At 40.1% G+C, this 22207-nt stretch overlaps 3 protein-coding genes across 4 annotated transcripts; 2 read left to right on the forward strand and 1 right to left on the reverse strand.

Moving 5' to 3' along the window:
• Nucleotides 1-699: 699 nt before the first annotated feature.
• On the reverse strand, nucleotides 700-6244 carry vps36 (vacuolar protein sorting 36 homolog). Its single transcript, XM_034607036.1, has 14 exons — nucleotides 6064-6244; nucleotides 5764-5832; nucleotides 5579-5649; nucleotides 4357-4471; nucleotides 4137-4226; nucleotides 3488-3574; nucleotides 2939-2971; nucleotides 2686-2763; nucleotides 2043-2177; nucleotides 1841-1906; nucleotides 1595-1659; nucleotides 1107-1191; nucleotides 917-993; nucleotides 700-812 (listed from the first exon to the last, which is right to left on the reverse strand). The coding sequence occupies exons 1-14, from the start codon at nucleotides 6157-6159 to the stop codon at nucleotides 731-733; spliced, it is 1149 nt and encodes a 382-aa protein (XP_034462927.1). The 5' UTR covers nucleotides 6160-6244; the 3' UTR covers nucleotides 700-730.
• A 195-nt stretch (nucleotides 6245-6439) lies between these two features.
• proser1 (proline and serine rich 1) lies at nucleotides 6440-15481 on the forward strand. Of its 2 annotated transcripts, XM_034607041.1 has the most exons (12): nucleotides 6440-7071; nucleotides 7160-7225; nucleotides 7599-7667; nucleotides 7850-7944; nucleotides 8061-8154; nucleotides 8358-8468; nucleotides 8859-8960; nucleotides 9503-9581; nucleotides 9874-9966; nucleotides 11190-12549; nucleotides 13734-13878; nucleotides 14357-15481. In XM_034607041.1, exons 1-12 carry the CDS (start codon nucleotides 7027-7029, stop codon nucleotides 14477-14479), a joined length of 2382 nt encoding a protein of 793 aa, XP_034462932.1. In that variant the 5' UTR covers nucleotides 6440-7026; the 3' UTR covers nucleotides 14480-15481. The 2 variants fall into 2 exon arrangements, with proteins under 2 accessions (XP_034462932.1, XP_034462933.1); XM_034607042.1 differs by lacking the exon at nucleotides 9874-9966.
• A 1876-nt stretch (nucleotides 15482-17357) lies between these two features.
• On the forward strand, nucleotides 17358-21654 carry stoml3b (stomatin (EPB72)-like 3b). The gene is made up of 7 exons (XM_034607049.1): nucleotides 17358-17511; nucleotides 18941-19044; nucleotides 19141-19213; nucleotides 19315-19397; nucleotides 20580-20783; nucleotides 20859-20993; nucleotides 21109-21654. Exons 1-7 carry the CDS (start codon nucleotides 17448-17450, stop codon nucleotides 21295-21297), a joined length of 852 nt encoding a protein of 283 aa, XP_034462940.1. The 5' UTR covers nucleotides 17358-17447; the 3' UTR covers nucleotides 21298-21654.
• The last annotated feature ends 553 nt before the right edge of the window (nucleotides 21655-22207 follow it).

Raw genomic sequence — 22207 nt, forward strand, 5'->3', positions numbered from 1 at the left:
CATGACCTGTACACTGAAGAGATTAATTACCTGAAGAATGACATTTGGCAATGTGCCCTATATTTTATACTCTGAGAACCAAACTGAAGCAGAGCAGGCATTTAATTTCTGTTGATCTTTTCTTGAACGTATCCTTGACAAATGCTATTTTTCCGCAGAAGGGACTAGAATTACAGTTTGATGGTGAGACCAAAATGTGATAAAAGGTGAAACAGTATATTGAGATTGATTGACACATGGACGCCTGGGCATGTTCTCCCCTTCCTCAGAAGTTAAGACAGCAGAACAAGCTTTATTTCTTATTTATATATTCAATAAATGTATGTTTTACTTTGGAAAATGTGATATGTGACTATGGCTTTTTATTACAGGAACACTACTTGTTAAAATGTTTATAATGTGTGACACAAGGACATGTTAAAATAAAAAATTATAAAAAAAAGAATTCCAATAAGTCAACTTTCCAAAACCCATTTATTACCAAAGACACACTAGGAGCTCATCTGGGGACACTGCATATACAGTATTGGCAGTTTTTAAATTAATGTAAAAGAGAGAGCCTTGGTTTTAAACCTAAGTAGAAAATAGTGATTACTGTTCAATCATCATGATCAGACAGGAAAGCACTTTACTGCTGTACAACACACAGAGGTCAGAGTCAGTCAGTAGAGACAGTGTAGCTCAGTTTCAGCTATTTCCCTCTATCTCAACAGAAATGACTGTAAACAGGTCAAAAGAGGTTTGGGTAGAATCTCAAACCCTCGACAGAGTCATCTCTACACAGGTGACCCATCTTCTCAGCCAGCAGCAACCTGGAGATGAGGAGGAGTACAGAGGAGGACACAAAGACATGAAGATTAAGACGCTGGAATACAATTCAAGCAATAAAATGAATATATAATAGGAGATAACGTACCGTTCCTTAGACAGAAGAACAGAGAGACCCAAGAGTTTTGCAAACTCCTCAGCTGTCAACGAACCTTTATCTGACACCTGTAGAAGAGCAAGAGAGGAGAAGAACTTACACTCATATATACATTCATACACATGTGTAAGGGTGTGACTGGGTTGACGTCAGTATAATGTTTGCAACAGGGAAAGCTTACGTTGTCCAGTGCAGAGGCGATCATTTCCTCTTCGCTGTGAGACTGCAGCTGGACCACCATCACACCACTGTCAAACACACGCAGCCTAACAGAGAAGACAAGACGGATGAAGGAGAGTGTGTGATGTGTGTGTAAGAGAGAGAGAGAGAGAGAGACAGAGAGAGAGAGGGGGGTGGTAGAGAGCAGTTCAACTGTTTTAATGTGATCTTTTATTAAGCTAAAATGCAACCACTTTGTGGGCAGTAGTAGAAAGATAGCAGGGAACCAGGCCAGTGTTTCTTTTTGAAACCCTAGGAAGTGACAGGAAATGACAGCTGCAGAGGGCTGGACACCACTTCCAACAACAGGAAGCCAGGCAGGAAGAGCCTGGTCTGTGTGAGGAGGGCGTCTACCCTGCCCCATATTCTTTATTAAACAGTAAAACACATATCCTTGTCTATACAACCACAGGGGAATACAGCACAAAGACAAACACAACTCAAACTCACCTCAGAGGGAGCTGCAACGACTCAAACATCTTGCAGGCGTTGACCAAATCTTCTGGAGATAAAAGCTACGGAAAGGTGGAAAACAAGCTTAGTGTCTGACAGACATTTTTGTGTACCATGAATCTATGGACACCAAAGTTGTGTCGTCCTATCAGTTTCAGCTAGAATCAACATGCAGGGACACGCACACTCAAGCATAATCTATTAAATCGTTTCATGTTGTGTGTGTATGTGAGCGAGCGTTACCTCCATCCCTCGAGCACGGTTGACGAGACAGTACACCTCAGTGAGAGCCATCATTCCCCCACGCTCCTGAAGGAGAATGGAGAGAAAAGAGAATAAGAAAGAGCTTAAGATAGCAAAGAAAGTAAGGAAATGATTTAAAAGTAGCGTATGATCTCAGCCTTTGTTGATGTAAACTGCACAACACAAAAAGATTCACACCAACCTCTAGAGGGGCTTGTAGCATATCTCCCAGTTGCTTAGCCAGCTGCAGGTGGTAATGTGTGCCCGATCCATGTGTTTCCCTGGTGACAGGGTCAGCTATACCCATGCTGAGTAGGTAAGACTTAAACCGGATTGTCTGCAAAGCACAACACAACCGTTAATAAGAAGGAAACCAAACTGTGGGTATTTAAGTGTAAAGACTGTATGGTGTAACAGCATGATGCGATCGCACTCTTTTGTATCATGGGACTGCATTTACACGTCTGTTTCAATAGAAGTCTATAAGAAAATGACTGTACCTCTCACTTGATTTATAACATCAGTAAACAGTTTTTGGTCTCAATCATTAGTTTCAAGTCTTCCTCAAAACAACATGATTCTCAGTCCATTTCTTTTCATCAATCTTGTAAATATTGTAATTTTGTTGATGTGTTCAGTTACACGTGGCATCTTTGGCACCTATCCTGGGAGAGGGATCCCTCACATGTGGTTCCCTCTAAGGTTTCTACGCCCCCCCTCAAGACTATTATTAAAATGCTTTATGATTAAAAGTAGCTATTTCTGATTTCCTCATGTAGAGTAGTTTGGAACGCTGTCTACTGTCCCCATGTTTCTGCTTCTCACCATACTGGTCAAGGTCTTACCTCATCTTCTGTTATGTCTCCCTGCTTGTCTTTAATCTTGTTGGCTATAGACCTGGACAACTCCACCATCTCTTTGGCCTGTTAGTTAGGAACACAAATTAGGAATTCAGCACATCCCAATGCATAGCAGAGTATAGCATAAACAAGTTTAGAGTATAAGTGTCATTAGATAAAAATGTAAGACGTTAATTATTATTTCATAAAACACCAACTACAGGAAAATGAGGACATGCAAAAGAAACGTATTCTTTACCTTCACCATCAGCTTACTGAGGTCCTCAAAGGCCTGAAAAACAGAGACTAAATGAGTAATAGGGCTCAAAATTATCCTTAATTAGATAAACCACAAAACTTCATGGTTGCAGATAAAATTGAAATATCATTCCAAAACATCCACACCCCTAAACCAACTGAAGATAAAACTGAACATTCTTCCTTGTTCACAAGATAGATTTGTTTATACATTTCATGAAACTAAATATATGCGATTTATATTTAATTTATTCATAAGCCAAGCATACACAGCGGGTGTATCAACACATAATTTCATGGTTGCCTGATGAGTGTCTCAGCTGCTGTGGTCAGCTTAATTTCCAATGGTAACATTTATATAATGGCAGACAAAACTGATGAAACCATTCACAGAATTTGTTCTCTCAGTATATTCACAAATAGAATATGGCCTCATACAAAACTTCAGCTTGGAGATTTCAAGACAAGGATGGAATGACACAGATAATGAACTCTACAATTCCCATCCTGACACATTTGTTGGTATTTCAGTATTTTTGGTCCATAGTACCTCTGAAATGTTTTTGTCTGTTTCTTTCCTCTTCTCCTCTATCTTCCTCTCGATGCCAACAATCCCCACCGCACGTGTCTTTCCTGTCTACATGACCACAAAGGAAAGAAAAACACACAGTGAAGCACACTGGGAACTGATAAGTTGGAAACAAGCCACAAAGGACAAGCAAAGACAAACAGTGAGGAGGGAGAATATTGTGGTCAACTGTTGTTGCAGTGAATAAATCCATTTAGGTAGTTTGATTTTGTGGCATTTTAATCAAAAACAAGATTAATGTAATCTCATTTAGAGATTCAGGACCTAATGCAAGTAAACATCTTTAACAAAGACTATTTGATTCTGTAAAGCATAGTCCAACTAATGAGGGATGCTAAACATAGTTTCACATTAAATTTGAAAATTCCTAAAAAAGTCATCACATAGTAAAAAACAAAAAATTAAGGGACAACACTGCCATCCTGTGGATCATCATTTGAATTGACTTCAGTCAGTTCAGTGGGAGTTTGGTTGGTAGAGTTACAGTCCTCCTGTGGTGTGAAAATAATTCACACCACCTTCTGGTTTCTAAAAATCACCAGGACTTTAAACCAGTGAGAAAAAAAGAGATTTTGGTCAGATTCAGAGTTTCGTCTGTTCAGCTTCCAACCTGAGAACCTGTTCCTGTGGGGATGGGTTGTGACACTGGTGTACTCTCCCATCTCTTCTGAGTCATCTCTTCTGTTAGCCTCCTGTTAAACTGCAAGAAAATAACACCATTTTGTTGGTTCCAGGAAAAAAATTATTAAACACATGGTCTATTCTAAAGAATTGATGCAAAAAAATGAAAACAAAAAGCAATTTTTGCTACTTGTGTTGAACAGGATTACCTCAATCTGCCCATGTTCTTTGAACGACAGCTTGATGAAGGGATATTTGCTGTGTTGGTAGGGACCTGGCTCCTTGTTGGCAGGTGCTGGATGCAGGTGAATGACTATTTTTGCACTGCAGAATAAGAGAAACCAACAGTAAAGTAATCGTCTTCTTCTTGTAGATTTAATTTGTGTTGCTGTGGTTGTTATCATAAGTGAAAATACACTGTTGAACTTTCACAAAAAAGTCCTCATATCATCTTTTTGGAGCATTTGACCACATCTCATCATCTAAATGTTGTTATCTCCTCTTCTCACATCACGTACATAACGCATGACCAAAGTTCCATACTGTACTTAACATACAATTGCATGCAAATATTTGAGCATATTTTACACAGGCTGTTTATTTGTTAAGTGAAAGAAAGTAGCAGAAAACTGTACTTGTGAACATACAGTCCTTCATTAAATTGTTAGGCCTTAATTGACTTGTTAGCACAGGTGAACAACTGCCACTGCGAATTGTCAGTTGACGACAATTCCAGAGCTATTATTCCTCTGACTCTTGAGGTACCACAACGTCCGTGAGCTCCCAAGCAGCTGACTGAGGAACTGAAAAATGAAGCTAATTATTGGCTACAAAACAGGACGGGCTATGAAAAGTTATTAAACTGCTACCAGCTTGAAATCTCTGCTCAGAATACTCATCAGGAAGGAAAGGAAGGAAGGAAATTGTACCTGCAACCTTATCAGATAAGTCAGGGGGTTATGTTTACAAAACAAGATCTGGAAAAGCCAGAGGTGTTTAGTAAACATAAGCCCCGGACTTCGGTGGTAAGGTAAAGCTACAACTTAGCTGTCAAATGTGTGTTTGGAGCTAAATACGAGAAGCATTTGATAGAAAGAAATCGTGTCCAAGTGTTAATTGCAGGTTAGAATATTCATATTTGGGGTTTTGTGGCAGACAATGAAACAGGAAACATGGTTACAGGAACTTTCCTGTAACCATGTTTCCTGTTTCATCTGCTAAATATCAGAAGCTTCTGGATTCAAATGTCCTGCAGCCATTCAACACAGTGGAAAGGAAAGAGGAAGCCTTCTGCAACAAGACAGTGATCCAAACTCGTAGAAGGGGCGGGTAAGGTGAGGGGTATTCAGCTGCAACATGCAACTTCACCACCAGTTGTCACTAAATTCTACACGCTGAACCTTTAAGAGAACCTTGATTACTGACACTGACCTCTTCCCTATTCCTGCAGCCTGCTCCTCGAAGAAGAGGATCTGTGACAGGGGCATGGCTATGCAGCATTCCTGAGGGAAGTACAGAAACACATGAAAGTCATAACACAAACCTGTGAACATTTGAACTACTCAAACGATCGGTGCAGTAAATATTGTGAATAATTCTGTTTGCTGCTGCCATACATGATTTTTAACGTCCCTCCAGATCAGCCGGTGGGTGCTCAACAGGGCAACTCCAACGTCCAGCTTCGCCTGAAACAACGACAGTAAAAAAGACAAGACGTGATTATTAGCTTGAATAAAGTTTGACTGAGGCCCCATGTTGTGTTATAACCACCGCACACTACACATTAAAGCACCCAACGTCATCAGTCATCACTGCTGTACTATTCAACTGTCTTTGTTTTGGCTTTTACTACAGGTTTTAGCTGCTGTGTCGTTGTGTCAAGCCACAAACTTTGCTAACAGAGAGGAAACCTGCACCTTATCGTCGCCGTCATACAGTCGCACGCCTCGCTGTTGGATCACTAAAGTTTCGTTTATTTCCAAAAGCCCGTTTGACCAAAAAAAACGATCCATTTCAGCTCCCTGAACAATTTATTCGTTATTTTACTGCGCCGCCGAGACTCATTTTATGTTTACTTCTGGTATCCTGTCCAAAGCTGGCCTGTTGCTGCCTGAATAGAAACACAAAAACATATACTATGAGTTAATGTCAAATAAAATAATACATTTTTAAAACTATTAATAGCCTCTTTTTAATTATCATATCACACAATGCAACTGTAATATTTTTTTAAAACATAAAATACAACAAAGTGTATTTTTCTGACAAGCTACCTAAGAGGGGGTCCTTGTCGGTGTTGACGTTACTAGCGCCAGCTGTCAGTGGAAGCTAGCCTCAGTGCTATCTTTGCTAGCGATTTCTCCTTTAGATTTGAATGAATTTTTGACATTTTCGCGTCCCTGTTGTTCCTATTTCCGACTTTAGATACAAACTAAGATCGGCTACAAAGATGTGCGGATCTTCAATTGATTCCCAGCGTCTCGTGTGGTTTTGTTGAGTGCTGTTCAGAACCGCGGTAGCTGCAGCTAGTTGTTAGCTTGTTGTTAGCTGCGGCCAGATTTGCTGCAGACTGCTCCTCCGGTTTGGAAGTCATTGTTCACACGCGGAAAAGTTCTTCGGAAAAAGAAGGGGAAAGATCATGCAACTTTGTTACGCTGCAAATCGTGTAGAGCGAATATTTATTGGGTTAAATTATTGTTTGAATGCATTATGAGTTGATCAGTAACACTGGATATATAACAAAGTATTTAGAGTCGAAGTCTTCCGGATGCATTTTACCTTCGATTACTGTATCTATTGTGTTGTAGAAAGTATATTTACCAAGTGCGTGGTGTAGTAAGTGTTCATAGTCACAGAGGCGTTTGTTTGAGTTAACAAACATGGATAAAAAGTCATTTGACATCGTTTTGGATGAGATAAAAAAGGTAAAAAAAATTAAATTATATGTTCGATTAAAGATTTGAAACCGTTTCAACTCAACCGGATTTGATTATTCTCCATCTTGTGTTTCAGTGCGTCCTGACTGATCAGCGCATCAAGGCCATAGAGCAGGTGCACGGGTATTTCTCCAGTGAGCAGGTAACTGTGGACAAAGCAACACTGTTATTTATCGTTTAACACACTAGATAGACCAGGTTTCCACATCACACAGGTCATATATGGATATGTAATACAAAATTTAGAATCTTTGGGAATACAACAACTAGTTGACTTATATTATAATCAATGCTGCATGTGGATAGATGGTAAATAAATAGATCTCACAAGGTATGATGTTCGACCCTGTGTGTATAAGTTATAATCTCCTGCTAGGTCCAACTTTAAAGAGGAAAGTTGTGTCCGAGCAACTTTAATAGATATCAACTCTCTCTCATACTTTATATTGTTTCTATGTGAGAGCAATGCAGCTCCAGTGTTACTATATGTCTCAACACTGTCTGGATCATTGCAGGTGATGGAGATACTGAAGTACTTCTCATGGGCCGAACCTCAGATCAAAGCAGTTAAAGCTCTGCAGCATGTAAGTAACATGTGATTTCAATTATTGGGGTTTTCAGATGGTTTGCATCAGTTATTCCTTTATATTAACATTGTGCTGAAACGTGATTTAAATAGTAAACCTTTCTGTGTGTGAAATTGTCACCTCTCACTGTCACTGGAATGTCTCTAAGTGTTGGTTGAGCATGTTTATCCTTCTTTTAGAAAATGGTTGCAATTCCTACAACCAAAGTAGCAAATATCCTGAATTGCTTCACCTTCTCAAAGGACAGACTGATTGTACTGGAACTGATAGCTTTGTGAGTAGCTTTTGGAGAAATATAAGCACATGAACCTTTATTACACAGCCACATTTCATCCAGTTTGGTTCATTCATTGATCAATTGAACATTTTGGGGTCTCTGTTCCTTTACAGGAATATATCAGATGCTCAGAATTATCGTCCTGTGGAGGATTTGTTTCGCATACACCTGTCTGAGAAGAAACGAGCTCGCAGGATATTGGAGCAAGTAAGTTCACCTTTCCAAAGTAATTCACAGAAAAAAAAATGTGTGTTCTATGAAGGTTTGCATTGAAAGCAATAAAATGTGTTTATGTATGTGTAACCAATTGACCCCATCAAAAAATAATGCTAAATAAAATGAAACCTGTAAATGTGATGTGTCTGTGTGTAGAAATAGCTCAGAAAATAATACAACATCTGCTTCATTAGGTGTGTAAGGTTGGCTGTAAGGCTCCTGTAGCCATGATCTCCTCCTGTGGTATGATACCTGGGAATCCATACCCTAAAGGTAGACCCAGCCTGGTCACTGGCACGTTCCCTGTAAGTATGTGCAGAGCTTGACACTGAGGTTTCCTGAATGCATCCTACTCCTGAGCGTTAGGATTTTATATACTGTATATTAGATATGAGCTGACCATCACCAACTCACAACAGATTTAGATTTTATTATGTCTTTGTTTATGTCGGTCCTAGTGTCACCTGTTCCACCTCCATGTCTCAGCATATTGGCAAACTTCAGAATACTAATTACAAAGTGGACATGCAGTGAAAAAAAGTTAATTAATGGTTGATAATTTACTCTGAATTCTGTATACCAGGGTTTGGTTTCGTTATTTTTTCCGGGCAATTTGCAAAGTTGTAAAATATAATGTTTTTTATGCAACATTTGCAACCAGACAAGAAAAATATGTGTTTTGTTTTTGGTCACAGGGAATCCCTCCGGCAAAAAAAGAAGGAGATAAGAAAGATGATGCCTCTAACAGTATAGATGGGAAAGGAATTGCTTCTCGGATAATTGGACCCTTCAAGCCTGTAAGTACTTGAAAGGGAGTCACTGAAGGGGACAATGTAATAGTGCCATGATGTAATAGTGCCATGACACCCGTAAGTCTCATGACTGAGTGACAAGACATCACATGAGTACATTACTCAGACATGATATTCTACATATCAAGCCTCATTATATAAGCTTCTGATAGACCACAGTTGAAGTGCTAAATGGACTTGAGTGAAGTCTGTGCGTCAGAGGCTGTAAAGAGCATAATGGAAACACAAATAAATTCTGTACAGCAGTAATGTGATATGAATTGGAAGACATTGACATTAATGGTCTCCTTTCACATCTGGATATAAGGACTTTAAATCCTTTCAAATTGTGTGTTTTCAGAAATTTAACAGCTTATTTCTATGAACCTCTTTTAAATGGCAGAAATGTCTCAACTACTGCCTTTAAAAGCGACACTGCAACTATAGCATCAGTTACTGACATACTTTGAGAAACCATAAATATCATGATTAGACAGAATTTACTGATGAGTGAACTGTTTTGTATCTTAATGCTTTTCCTTTTTTAGTTTCCTTCAACTTACAACCCTCATCGGCCTGTGCCCTACCCTATACCACCGTGCCGACCCCATGCTACCATCGCACCTAGTAAGAAACAACCCACTTCCGCACACTGCCCTGCCTTCTTCCGCTCTGTATAACTGGTCAATAATAAAAAGTACACACCTTAAAGATACTAAGCTCTAAGCTAACAGAGGATTAATAATTCTGCTTTGAGTGGCCTTAAATTGTCAGGCATGTTTTATCACTGCCATCTGGGATTGGTTGAGGTGTAGTAGGTAGTTGGGTGAGTTGTGTTTGATCCTTACATTTGCGTATGTGTGTCTGTGTGAGTGTGTGTGTGCGGTGGACACTGTTAATATTTACAACTGCTACTCAGGTGTGTACAACAACGCAGGCCTTGTGTCTGTGGGAGGGGTTATAACAGCCAGCGTGGCTCCTCCCCCCTACAACTTCACCCACAAAGTAGCAGGTATGATTTGATGGAAGTGAGTGTGTGCGCGTGTGCCTGTGTGTGGCGGCAAATAGGCTAATAGGCTTCCTGGCATGCTGCTTACCTGCGCCTCTCCAGTTTACCGCCTTTATCAGGTGAAGAATGTGCTTCTCACTTATGCTGGAGTTACATTGAGTGACCAGAAAAATACAGCCCCCTACATTGTAAGGCTTTTCAATACAACTGCTGTGAATCAGCTTCAGAACTGTTGGAGATATATTGATTCAATGTAAGGGGTATTTTTGAGTTGGGTAATGTTGGATTAGATTGCGCAATATATATATCCAATACACCTGCATTTCTGTTGTATTTAAAATGCACTGTAATCTTTCTCCTTCCTTTTGTAGTTGAGTTGGAGAATAGGACATTTAATTCAAATACCATCAGAAACAATACAATGGCAAAATGTGTCGAAAAAACTGAGTCAACACACAGATGTATCTAAAAATAGTAGTCACAACAAAAACAAGGCTCTTTTATATCTTGCAGATTTCTCTGTTTTCTGGTCAGTCAGTGTAGAAGTTTGTCTTGGGTGATTTGTGAGGATGCGGCTTTGGTTCCCTGGATTGGGATCAGCTTCAAACTAATTTCAATAACCTTTTTTTTTTTTATTCCCCCGGAATCATGCATCGCTTGGGATAACTCCGTTTTTAATGCAGCGCTTTGTCAGTTTTCACAATTGAAATACATCTTTTAGGGCCTTTGGGGAGATGTTTGGTCATAAGCTCAACAGTGACTGTAGTTTCATTAAACTGAGAAAATGTCCAAAGCCAGATGTCCAGTGTGAAATGTGATGAAAGACATAATTTGACGTTAAATATATAAAGTATCTGATCATTTCCCCAGAGGTAAAAAGAAGACATATTCCAATGTTGAAAATTGTTGGAAGTTTCATGTAATAAGTTGCACGCAGGGATGCTCTCTGGCCATTTCTCTTTGCTCTGTTTCTTCTTTCATTTTTGTGAATGAGTTGCTTCTTTTGCAATAGTTTGTTGGGCTTTTTCTGCCAATGTCTTGGAATGTTTTTTTTTGTCATTTAACAACAGCACTACTGATCAGAAATAAAGTATTAGTTATTTAATGTTTTATACTGTTCAACTTTTTTAATTGTTTTTTTTCTCAGTTGAATCTCACATTCAGATAACAGTAGTCACTATTTAAGATTCTTCTTCTAACCAAATCTGATCTCCTTCTACTTCCAGGTTATGCCAAACCAGGCAATCCGCATCACACCACACCTGGAGTCAACAGTGGACCCCTCCTCATCCCTCATGGGTCCACGCCTTCTACACCAGTCCCACCCCAGGCCTCTCCTGCTCAGCAGCCTCCTACAACTCCCATCACACCAGTTTTCCCTGGCATGGTTCCCTCTCACCACCCCAATGCCCCCTCTCCCTCTCCGTCCCCTTCTCCATCCCCATCCGTCATTAGAGCAGGGCCACAGACACCCAGTGGTCACACTACACCAACACCCTCATCTGTTATTAAAGCCCACACCCCGTCTGGCACTCCTTGTGGAACTCCTGTCCACTTCTCTTCTTCCCCCTACCATGCTCTTTCTCGACCAGGCACCCCTGCCACCTCCCGCGGCGGCCCAGACCCCCTGACTCAGACAAACTCCATGGGTTCAACTCATCACAAGATTTTTCATCAGTCCACAGATCACCAGTCAGGACTCGTCTTCTCTGGCATACAGCCACAAGCAGGTAACCCATCTGGGTCAGTGATAAGAAGTTACACCCCTTCTGGACCACAATCTCTTACTCCTGGATCATCCACTCCTATAATTCCAAGCTGTTCCACCCCAGGCCCCAAACCCGCTCATTCTGCACAGGCTCAGGCTGCCATGGCTATGGCTGGATCACTGAACAGACACCACGGGGGTAGCAGCAGTGGCAGTAACAGCCCTGTGCACTCTGCTTTCAAGGGCACCTCTCGTTCTGGCACGCCGTCTCTTAGCTCTTTGGTGGTCCAAGGTTCTGCACAAGCTGCACTGGCACGTTCTTTGGGTCTGTCACACCCATCAGGTTCCCCTCAAGTCTCTCTCCCTAGTCCTGTTGCTATCGCCGGCCTCCAAGCTCTGTCCTCCAGTCAAGCTGCCGCTCATTACCCGGGCCTGTCCCCTTTCTCCTCCCTTTCTTCCTCTCTCTCTCCTTCCACCATGTCTGCAATGCCCCCCAATAGTAACATTTCTAACCACCCACCAACCTCCATCTTCCCTGGCTTGGTTACCAACGCTGCCTCCAGTGTAGCCTCCCCTTTTGGTCTAGGCCTCACCTCTGCCCCTTCTTTATTCCCAGGCCTTCCGCCTGGCCCTGGCCCCGCTGCCTACCCTGGACTGGGTGTGTCAGGGGGGCATGGTGCTGGGAGTCCCGTATTGTCTTCATTCATGGGACTTCCAGGTGCCACACCATCTTCAATAGCATCAGTGGCGCCACTACAGGCGGCAGCAGCGGCAGCGGCGGCAGCAGCAGCAGCGGCGGCAGCAGCAGCTGGGGTTCCATCGTCATCACCAGTTTTACCTGGTTTTGCATCCGCCTTCAGCTCCAATTTCCAGCCTGGGTATGTCAGACACGTTCTTTTGATGGACAGTCACTGAGAGTTCTGTCTAGTATACAGAACCATGTCATATGGATAATTTTAAATAATATTATGATTCCCTGTAGAATTTCTACTGTACTAATATTCAATTCACAGATGTTCTTTTATGCCACATAGCCATGACCTAAAGCCCATATTGCCATACCGTCTCTAGTAATGTTAGATCACAATAGGTCAAAAGTTAGAATAGGGTCTGTGCTAATTATAGCATGTGACATTGATTTTCCAAACAGCATCATAAATCAGGTCAAGTGATTTTTCCACTTTGGGTTGTATGTGACAAGTGGAAAGACTGCACCTGCAAAGTGTAAAGTGCACTTGTTCTCCCGTTGTGCAATGTTGGGGTTAGACTTTGGCTTGTGTTGTCTTGAAGAGTTGGTTTCCATTTGGTCAGGTGATAACTGTCAGCCATGTAATAATCTAGTTGTCTTGTTAATGACGAAGTGCTTCAGGCTCAAGACTCACATTATGTTGCCATTTCAGCAACTAAAGCGCTGTCTTATCTTGGAAGAGCTATTAAATTAACCAGTGCTAATGCTAATTTGTGGAGGAGTGCCAAATCTTAAAGTAAAGCAAAATAATAATAATGAATAATAATAAAATAAACACATATAAACACACATACATAAGCTATATATACATACCAACAATATGCACCTAATTGTTATTATGTTGCAGCTTCTCTTATAAGATTCAGGAAGAGGTATCCACATTTGTATGAAATAAACAGATATTATATTGTATACTTTATATAAACACAGATAGTTATAGATTGTACATAATACTCAAACCATTAGCAGAGATTAATGAGGTGCTGGTTGGAAAAGATAACAACATGATTTCAAAAACGTTTTTCTTTGAAGAATAACCGAAATAGTTGTCATTGAAATTTTACTTATGGTTCATTATATATATTAGTATACTATAGCCAGTCGGTGAATGTTAGGTGTGTCCCAGGGACCATTTGCGTTCTCAATGCTTAAAGAATGTGGTCACAGACCACTTTGAATGTGCTCTGATCTCAATGCGCCCTGGGCGTGTTCACACCTGTTGTTAGATATGTCCACTTGTGATCGGATGACTCAAGACGGATCTTAGTACCCGGTGTGAACAGGGTCTGAAAAAAGTTATTTTGTGCATTCTAGGATGGGCAGTGGACTCCAGCCTCCAGGAAGCAGTGGATTCCCCAGCTTGTTGTCCTTCCCTGGTGTACCAGGCTTCTCTCCCTCTGGCTCCCCTGCCACGCTTGGTGGCCTCCACAACCCGGCCATGCAGTCGGCCTTGTTGCAGGTAAAAATGCACATGGCGTCGAAGGGCCCTATTGGATACCTTACATAGACTTGCATTAATTCCCTGCTACTTGTTTAACCGTAACCCTTATTGTAACCTTAAGCTGACTCTAATCATGAACTTAAAACTAAAGCAGTTTTCAGACATGAACTCTGGACATTTTCTGGAGTTTGTCTTTCACATAGGAAGAACGCAGCAGGAGATTGAGACTTGTGAGTCGTCGAGTGTTGGAAAGAAAAATCATTTGACATCACACAATGTCCGTAGCAACTGACTCAGACATTTGCACTCTGACATACAGCCTCTCATAGAAATGTCAGGAGGACCAGTCACAAAATGTCTTCACTTTCCCAAGACATACAAGGGCACACCCACCCACACACCCACAAACTGCTCTGTCAGATTACAGGTATTTGAATGTCAGTTTGATAAAGCTTCACATTTACAAAGGTTCTTCTCTTCATTGTATTTATTCCAGGCTCATCCTGTGTCTGGTTTAGAGGGCTTTCCTCCTCAGCCCAACAGTTTCAACTACCCTCCAGGCCCAGGAAACCCCTTCCCCCTCCAGCCAGGTCTGCACCCCCAGCTGGGCTGGCAGTGAAACCCACCACTCACTTCGGAACTTGATTAGACTTACATGCTGAACTACCCTGTTCTATGTTTTGGCCTTGAACCCTACAGAGCAGTAGACGAGAGATAAAGAGTGTTTCAATACAATGTGTGTCAGAGCCAGAATGAGTTTACTACGACCAGGAACACTACCTTGAAATCAGTTGAAATAGTGTACAGGGGAGAGAAGGTTTATTTGTTACTTTATTCCTAGTGAACAGTTGTAAATATCAGTTGCCAAAGTTGGTTTTTAGGTTTTACATGTAGACTGTGACTGGTTTTAACATTAGCTGGACTTGGCTGTTTTTAATGAAGATTATCACCTTTTATTAGTGAATAATGAATTCTAGGAAGAAATGAAAATTGTACATGATATGTAATGACTTCACATGTAGTATTTTATGTTCATTCTCAGTAGAGAAAACCTATGATACTGATACTGAGAACCCTGAATTGAATATTGTATTATGACATTAACTCTTTTGCTGACTTGTGTCACATTTTAAATCGGGAACACCATGAATATTTGAAGCCCTTGTTTTGTGTCAAAGCCGGGAGTATTGTGTACAAAACCTGCATTTGGCAGCTCCGCTCATGTGTTATTTTCAGTGAACACTCACTTGTGGCTTTCTGCAGTTTACTGTGAATAATTTTTTTTTATATGTTTACAAAGTTTTTCTTTTGACAGATCTAACGGTAATAGAGCTGTTGTTACAGGATATGACCAGACATACTGTATGCAGAGATTACTGAGAACATCTGGAAGTATTTGTAGAATGATATGTGGAACTGAGAATATACAGTATAATGACTGCATTCCTCAGCAATGCTTTGCAAATGAATACTGTAATTTTTTAATTCACTGTACACCTCAGTACTCAAACTCACTGAGGTTCACATGAAAAGTGATATTTTTTGTTGTTACATTGTGTTGTTTTCTTTTCTCTTTGTGTTTCCTGTTTTTATTAATTTGTCAGTAAACTGCTGGTTGCTGTAGTTGTTGTCATCTCCTTTCTATGTCATGCCATAAACCTTCATAGCTGTCAGGCTCATAAACTGTAAGTTAAATAAGTTAAATGTAACTAAGTCACATCTAAAAAGTCACAGTCGTGCAGATAAAACCTGCATATCAATGTGATAAAGGGTCATAATCGTAAACAAACAGCATAATGGACATATAATGATTCTTAAGCAAAAAAAAGGTCCAGGTTTGTGGTCAGAGACTTAACTAACATGATAGTTGAAGGCAGCTTCGAAAAGGAAAAGACAATTTAACTGCACTCGAGACTAAAAATGCTATACGTCTATTATGTACAGTATACTAAAAGACTATAACATCACTAAATGGTTGATTGATTCAAAATGTTACCATCCTACAATAAAATAAAGTTTAAGTGTAGGACATTTAATCTCATGTATGATTAAACAAACTACTATGAAAATAAGGACAAGCTCACTGCAACAAAAAAAACAGATCACACCTCTGACTTCCAGTGAAACCTCACTTCATGAATGCGTATATAAAATAACAATGTGAAAACCACAGCTTCCGCAGATTTAATCTGTGTCTCACGCAACATGGAGAGAAACCAGAAGAGAGGGCTGCTGAACAATAACTGACACACAGTTGCAGCAGTGAATAGGAGGTACACAGCAAGGGACATATGACCAATAACAGAAGGAACTGTCGGCCTCCTCAAAAAATTACGCTTTTCAAAATCTTGATATTGACATAACCTTGCATTGAAAGTAGACGTATATGTGAGTGCTCTAGTTGCTGCTTATCTTGAGTGTCCATGACCACTAATGCACCGGTGATGCCATCAGTCATGTGTCAATGAGTCATGAGATCTAACTGGAAAATCTTTCATTTTATAATTTTTCCATGAGAGGGATACAATGAATTATAAACCAATGAAATTAACACCTGCACTACATTTAACATTTTATTATTACAAAAATAAAAAATGTAAATTGTAAAGTTTTTATTTGAAAATGTAATTAAATTTAATTTCATAACTCTACTCATTGCTACTAATTACTGATTTCATATTGTGTTAAGGTTGTTAGAGTTTGTCAATTTCCGCACAAGCACAGTTGAACATGTTGATCCCAAAATGATAATAAATCCATAAACCTTACTTAATTTATATAATTACCTTTACAGTAATGCTAATGGTTATTTCTGTATTGATTTTGTATTTATTCCAAAGAGCACTAGAATATTTAAATATAAATATATACTTGATATAAAAACATAATATAATAATAAATAATCTCTCTGAAGCCGACCTATTTTTTAAAAAGTTGAATCCCCCATACCCATGTTCTTTATCGTTTTTATTTTTTCTTTTCCTTCATTCTCTCCATACTCTTTAATTATGTCTTTTAAAGTTTTACATTCAATTTCAGCAGAAACCATGAAAATCCATGTGTGAGTCCAGTTTTTCCGTGTTAAATAAGCTCAGACAAAGAGCTACTGATTTTTTGAACAGTTCCTCATTTTAACAGGAACTGAAATAAGGGAAAGTAAAATGACTAACATGATCGGGAAATCACTTTGAAATTTTGAATTGGGTTTAAACCAGTAAGGGCCTTTATGCAGACTAGCCATTGGGAGTCATGTGAAAAAGCAGGTTTGATAATAAACGTAATATTACCATATTTATATTACAGTGTTTTAAACGTGAATTGGTTTTATTTTGGATTTCCCATGATTCACACCTGAAACGTGTGTTTTAAACACAACTCTTAGGTTATCCAGTGACCTGTTTGCAACAATATGATTGTACTTTGTCGATGATCAACTCAGAGGTGACAGCCACACCTACTCGCTTTTCTCTGAGCCACATTATATTGCTGCATTACAGCTTTAAAAGGCAGGGTGACTCCTTCCTCGTTAGCTGCACTCCAACAAACGCTCTCCACACACACTTCGCCACTCAGTTCCCCAACAACACATGGAAATGGAGGACCAGATGGAAGGACAGAAGAGAAGAGGAATTAGCAAAGAGGACTTGATCTGTAAGAAAAAACACTTTTTTCCTTGATGTTTCTTTTTCTCCTGAGCTGTTATTTTACATTGAACTTTTTGTTGAATCGTCAATATTGTGTTAAAAATTGAATTAATATCAAAAACTAGGCTTTTAAAGGCTCAGGTCAACTGTTTGTTTAACCCTGAGCAACATGTTGAATGGGCATTGAGTCATTAAGAGGTCCGTTTAGTGTCTTACATCAGCCACCATAGGTTGTGTGGGAGCTCACCTGTGTAGGTGGAACGCAGCCAGAGCGACCAGAGCAGAGTAAACCTACATCGTCATAGAGACAGTAACCACATGTCACCCAGATAAGGAGTCCCATAAGCATGTGACTTTTAGTGTTTGTGTGCGTGTCTCCTGTCATTTGTGTGTGTGTGTGTGTGTGTGTGTGTGTGTGTGTGTGTGTGTGTGTGTGTGTGTGTGTGTGTGTGTGTGTGTGTGTCCATGCTCTGTGAAGTCACAAGGAAAAGGAGGACTGAGGCTTGTGTGTAAATGTTCCTTAATTTGTTCCTTAAACTGTTTGTTTTCATATGAGAGTTTTTTTTCCCATCTAATCGTTTTTCCATGCCTTTGTTTTGGCCAACCTGTTGGGCAGGATCATGTTGCATGGCTGGCTGTGTACACATCATTTACATATACTTTCAATCAGGGGACACAATACAAAAAGATGGTGAACAGATTATGAAAAAGACTATTTGTGAAACTGAATGAAAGTTTTCCATCCGACCAATCAGATTTTGGCGCCTTTTTAAAATTGAAATAATATATACAGATGTAGCGAAGGTCGGCACAATAATTCTCATTAACTCCTCGTGCTCTTCTCCCAATCAGTGCCACTAAACGTTCCAGATCATGTGCAACAGTGGAAGTGAATTTGCAAAGCTGCCAAAGTGCAACAGTGTTCCCTTTCAGATCAGTGTAACTGTCAAATGTCCACTATTTTGTCAACAGGAAACTTGGTTCTTGTGGTCTGGACAAGAAAGATGTTTGTAACACAAAGGAAATGATAACCGCAGCGATAAAGGAAATGAAAGTAGGACAAATGCAATTCAGCTGCTGCCTTTTGCAAACAAGAAATATATATTTGTTGGGATCTGTACTGGCAGTGTAATACGGCTGCGTACTCAGGTGAAATCAAATGTCAGTGTGAAGAGGAAAAACTGATTTACAGTTATTCACAGACCTCTCCCTCAGCCAATGACTCCTTTTATTACCAAAGTAGAAAAAGGACTCTGTAGGATCATGCTGCATGAGTAAACATTTTACTGTTTGCTCTAAGTGTGAGTCTCTGTGAGCTTCTTTGTGTGTACACTGCCTGTGGATGTGTGTGTCTCCCGGTGGCATCACATTACACATCCAGTCGATCAAAACTGGTTTCTGATCACTGACACTCTCCTTTCTCTCTCTTCCTCCAGCTGAGCGGACAGGCTCCCTGGGATGCATTGGTTGGTTCATTGTCATCCTCTCTGGCATGTTCACCCTTCTTCTCTGCCCCTTCACCATCTGGTTTTGTCTGAAGGTGAGTGAACTCAGTAACTGACCACAGTCGGGTGAAGAGCGCAAATAACTGTTTGAATGTGAACGTGAACTGAGCTCGTGTTGTGTTGTGTCACAGATCGTTCAGGAGTATGAACGTGCCGTCATCTTCAGGCTGGGCCGCATCACAGACAGGAAGGCTAAAGGACCAGGTATAGAAACAGCGGTGATTTCTATATAACTAACTGTTCATAGGGGATATGATTAGTGGTATGCAGCCAACAGCAATAATATGAATTCATGTTTTCCACAGGTATCTTCTTTGTTTTGCCGTGCACTGATTCCTTTGTGAAGGTGGATCTACGAACAATTTCATTTGACATCCCACCACAAGAGGTAGGGATGGTGCAGACAACAACACAAAACTGTGTGTGTGTGTGTGTGTGTGTGTGTGTGTGTGATGTCCCACTTAAACAGTGGGACGTATTTAAGAGGAGAGATGACAAAAGCTGTACAATACAACGGATAAAACGCAGTGTAAATCAAACTTGACAGGTCTCACACATCAAGCAATTAATTTGAACCCCCCCCCCCCTCTCATGTACAAACAAGCCGCTGAACTAACACGTCCTTTTATAAAAGGGGGCTGTCGCAGGCAAACATCTCTCAGCCCATTTGTGTGAAAGCTCTGCAGCAACCAATTAGTCCTTCTGCTTATTTTTAAGATTTTATCTAAAGAATGCAAATGGGTAATATTTCTTGAATGTAATAGAACAATAACTGAATTTTCTCAAGTCTAAACAGTCTGAATAGATGAACCTAAAAGTTGATCAAAGAGGACGATGGTAATCATAACACCAGGATTTCTTCTGTGGGGCAAACCACTGGGTTTTTAAAACACAAGGACTGCTCTCTGTTTTTTTCCTTCTCAGCTCCAGAATGATGACACACAATATAAATCAACATACTAAGTTACTTCAAACCCAAAATCACATTGAACCTGTTGAACTGTTCAATTCAACTCATTTCAATTTAATTTGATTTGTATAGCACCAAATCGTCCCTCTTGTTGGATCTTTAAAATCCAAACACTCATATTGTTCGGAACAATTACCAACTGACACGGAGCCTAAGACCTTCACACACTTGGGATCAGAACACAGACTTCAAATGTCATTATTAAAACAAAAGACAAGCTCAAACATAAAGTGAAACTAGGAATGACACTTGGTTCATTAGGGATTGAATATACAAATTGTAATATATGATTAATCACGAAAAGGTAAATCATTGAGAATGTGTTAATTATCTAGGGAATTAAAGCAACAGAAGCACACTTATTAAACTCTGTACTATAATATAATTTGCTCTCTGATTACTAGAAATCACACTGTAACGGATATCATAAAAAGCATCATGGATTTATCTCCTTCGTCTTCTCAGAAAGATAATCTACATTTACCTTCACACTGCTAACTAACTAACAAACAAATGCAGATGACAACATAGCCTCCATGGTGGAGGTAGAACCTCAGGATGTGAACACACACAGAAACGGTCCTGTATTTTCTATTCCAGATCTTGACCAAGGACTCAGTTACAGTTAGCGTGGATGGAGTTGTGTACTTCCGGGTCAGTGACCCCATCGCCTCCGTGGCCAACGTGTCGAACGCTGACTTTTCCACCCGTCTGCTGGCACAGACCACCCTCAGAAATGTTCTGGGGACGAAGAACCTGTCAGAGGTCTTGTCTGACCGTGAGATCATCGCTCACACCATGCAGGTACAGAAAACAAGACCTGTTTCAAGATAGGGAGCTAAGCTCAGCTCCAGGTATAACCTCTGTCTCTTTCTGCAGTCCAGCCTGGATGAAGCCACAGACCCCTGGGGCATCAAGGTGGAGCGTGTGGAGATTAAAGATGTAAAGCTGCCAGTTCAGCTGCAGAGAGCCATGGCTGCTGAGGCAGAGGCAACACGAGAGGCCAGAGCCAAGGTCAGGACATGTGCCATGATACATGCAGGCCAAACAAAAAAACAATGGGCCCTCTTAATTGAAATTATGTGAAGAGACTTTTCATCCTAATGTCTCTTCCTTGCTCTACGTACAGGTGATATCAGCAGAGGGTGAGATGAATGCATCGCGTGCCCTGAAGGAGGCGTCCCTCGTGATCGCAGAGTCTCCGTCAGCGCTGCAGCTTCGCTACCTGCAGACTCTCAGCACCATCGCAGCAGAGAAGAACTCCACCATCATCTTCCCTCTGCCCATGGATATCATTTCACACTTCATGCGGAAGTGATTTCTCCGAGATGATTCAATCTGCTGGTCCTCTATTTTCTTTGTTGAGTCACTTTCTGCAGCTATGTGTAATAACTGCCAAGTTAAAGCTGTTATCAAATGGTCAAATTTTATTTGTAACTGATCACGAAAACACATTTATGTTTTTTATAGTCAAGCTGTGACGAGGCCGAGCCTGCTTAGCAATGTGATTTGGATTAAATACAGAGTATTCAGCATAGTTTACATTTCTTTTTTTTAATGAAATGAGTATTATATTTCATTACATTATATAATAAATACTGTCTCTATATTATACAGTATGATGTGACATTAATCACCTGCAAAATGTAACCATGCAAATAAATTGAATAACCTGCCTTTGTCTCTCCATTCGTCCTTTGTCTTGACATCAGAACCATTTCAAAGTTGGTGGTGGTGTTGCTGACAGTGTTAGAGGAAGTACTGAAACATTCTCTAGAAGTGAAAATACAAATGTATCGACAAAAATGCACTAAGTAAAATAACCAGATTAACTTTTTTTATTTGAGAAAAAATTATGCAAGTACTTGCTTTGAAATATACTTTAGTATTAAAAGTAAAAGTAATCATTTACTGTGCCCGCAGGTATATTAATGCAGGAATAGTAAACTCTTTCATATTACTAAAGAATGCTGCAGGTGATGCTACTGAAAACACTTATATTGTCACATTGAGTATTTGAAAGGGTATTGTTTTTATTTGATTACCATCAGATATATATCAACTCTGATTGGATCAGTGGACCAGTTCCCCTCTCGTTATTGATTACTTAAAAAATATAAAAACAGAAAATGCCATCAGAAAACACAGATATTTGCTGTAGTGGAGTAAAAGTAAAAAAACACCTGAAGATAAATCTACTTAAGTAAAGTACAGATACATATAAAATG

The sequence above is a fragment of the Hippoglossus hippoglossus genome, chromosome 14, assembly GCF_009819705.1.
Source record: "Hippoglossus hippoglossus isolate fHipHip1 chromosome 14, fHipHip1.pri, whole genome shotgun sequence".
NCBI lineage: Eukaryota > Metazoa > Chordata > Actinopteri > Pleuronectiformes > Pleuronectidae > Hippoglossus > Hippoglossus hippoglossus.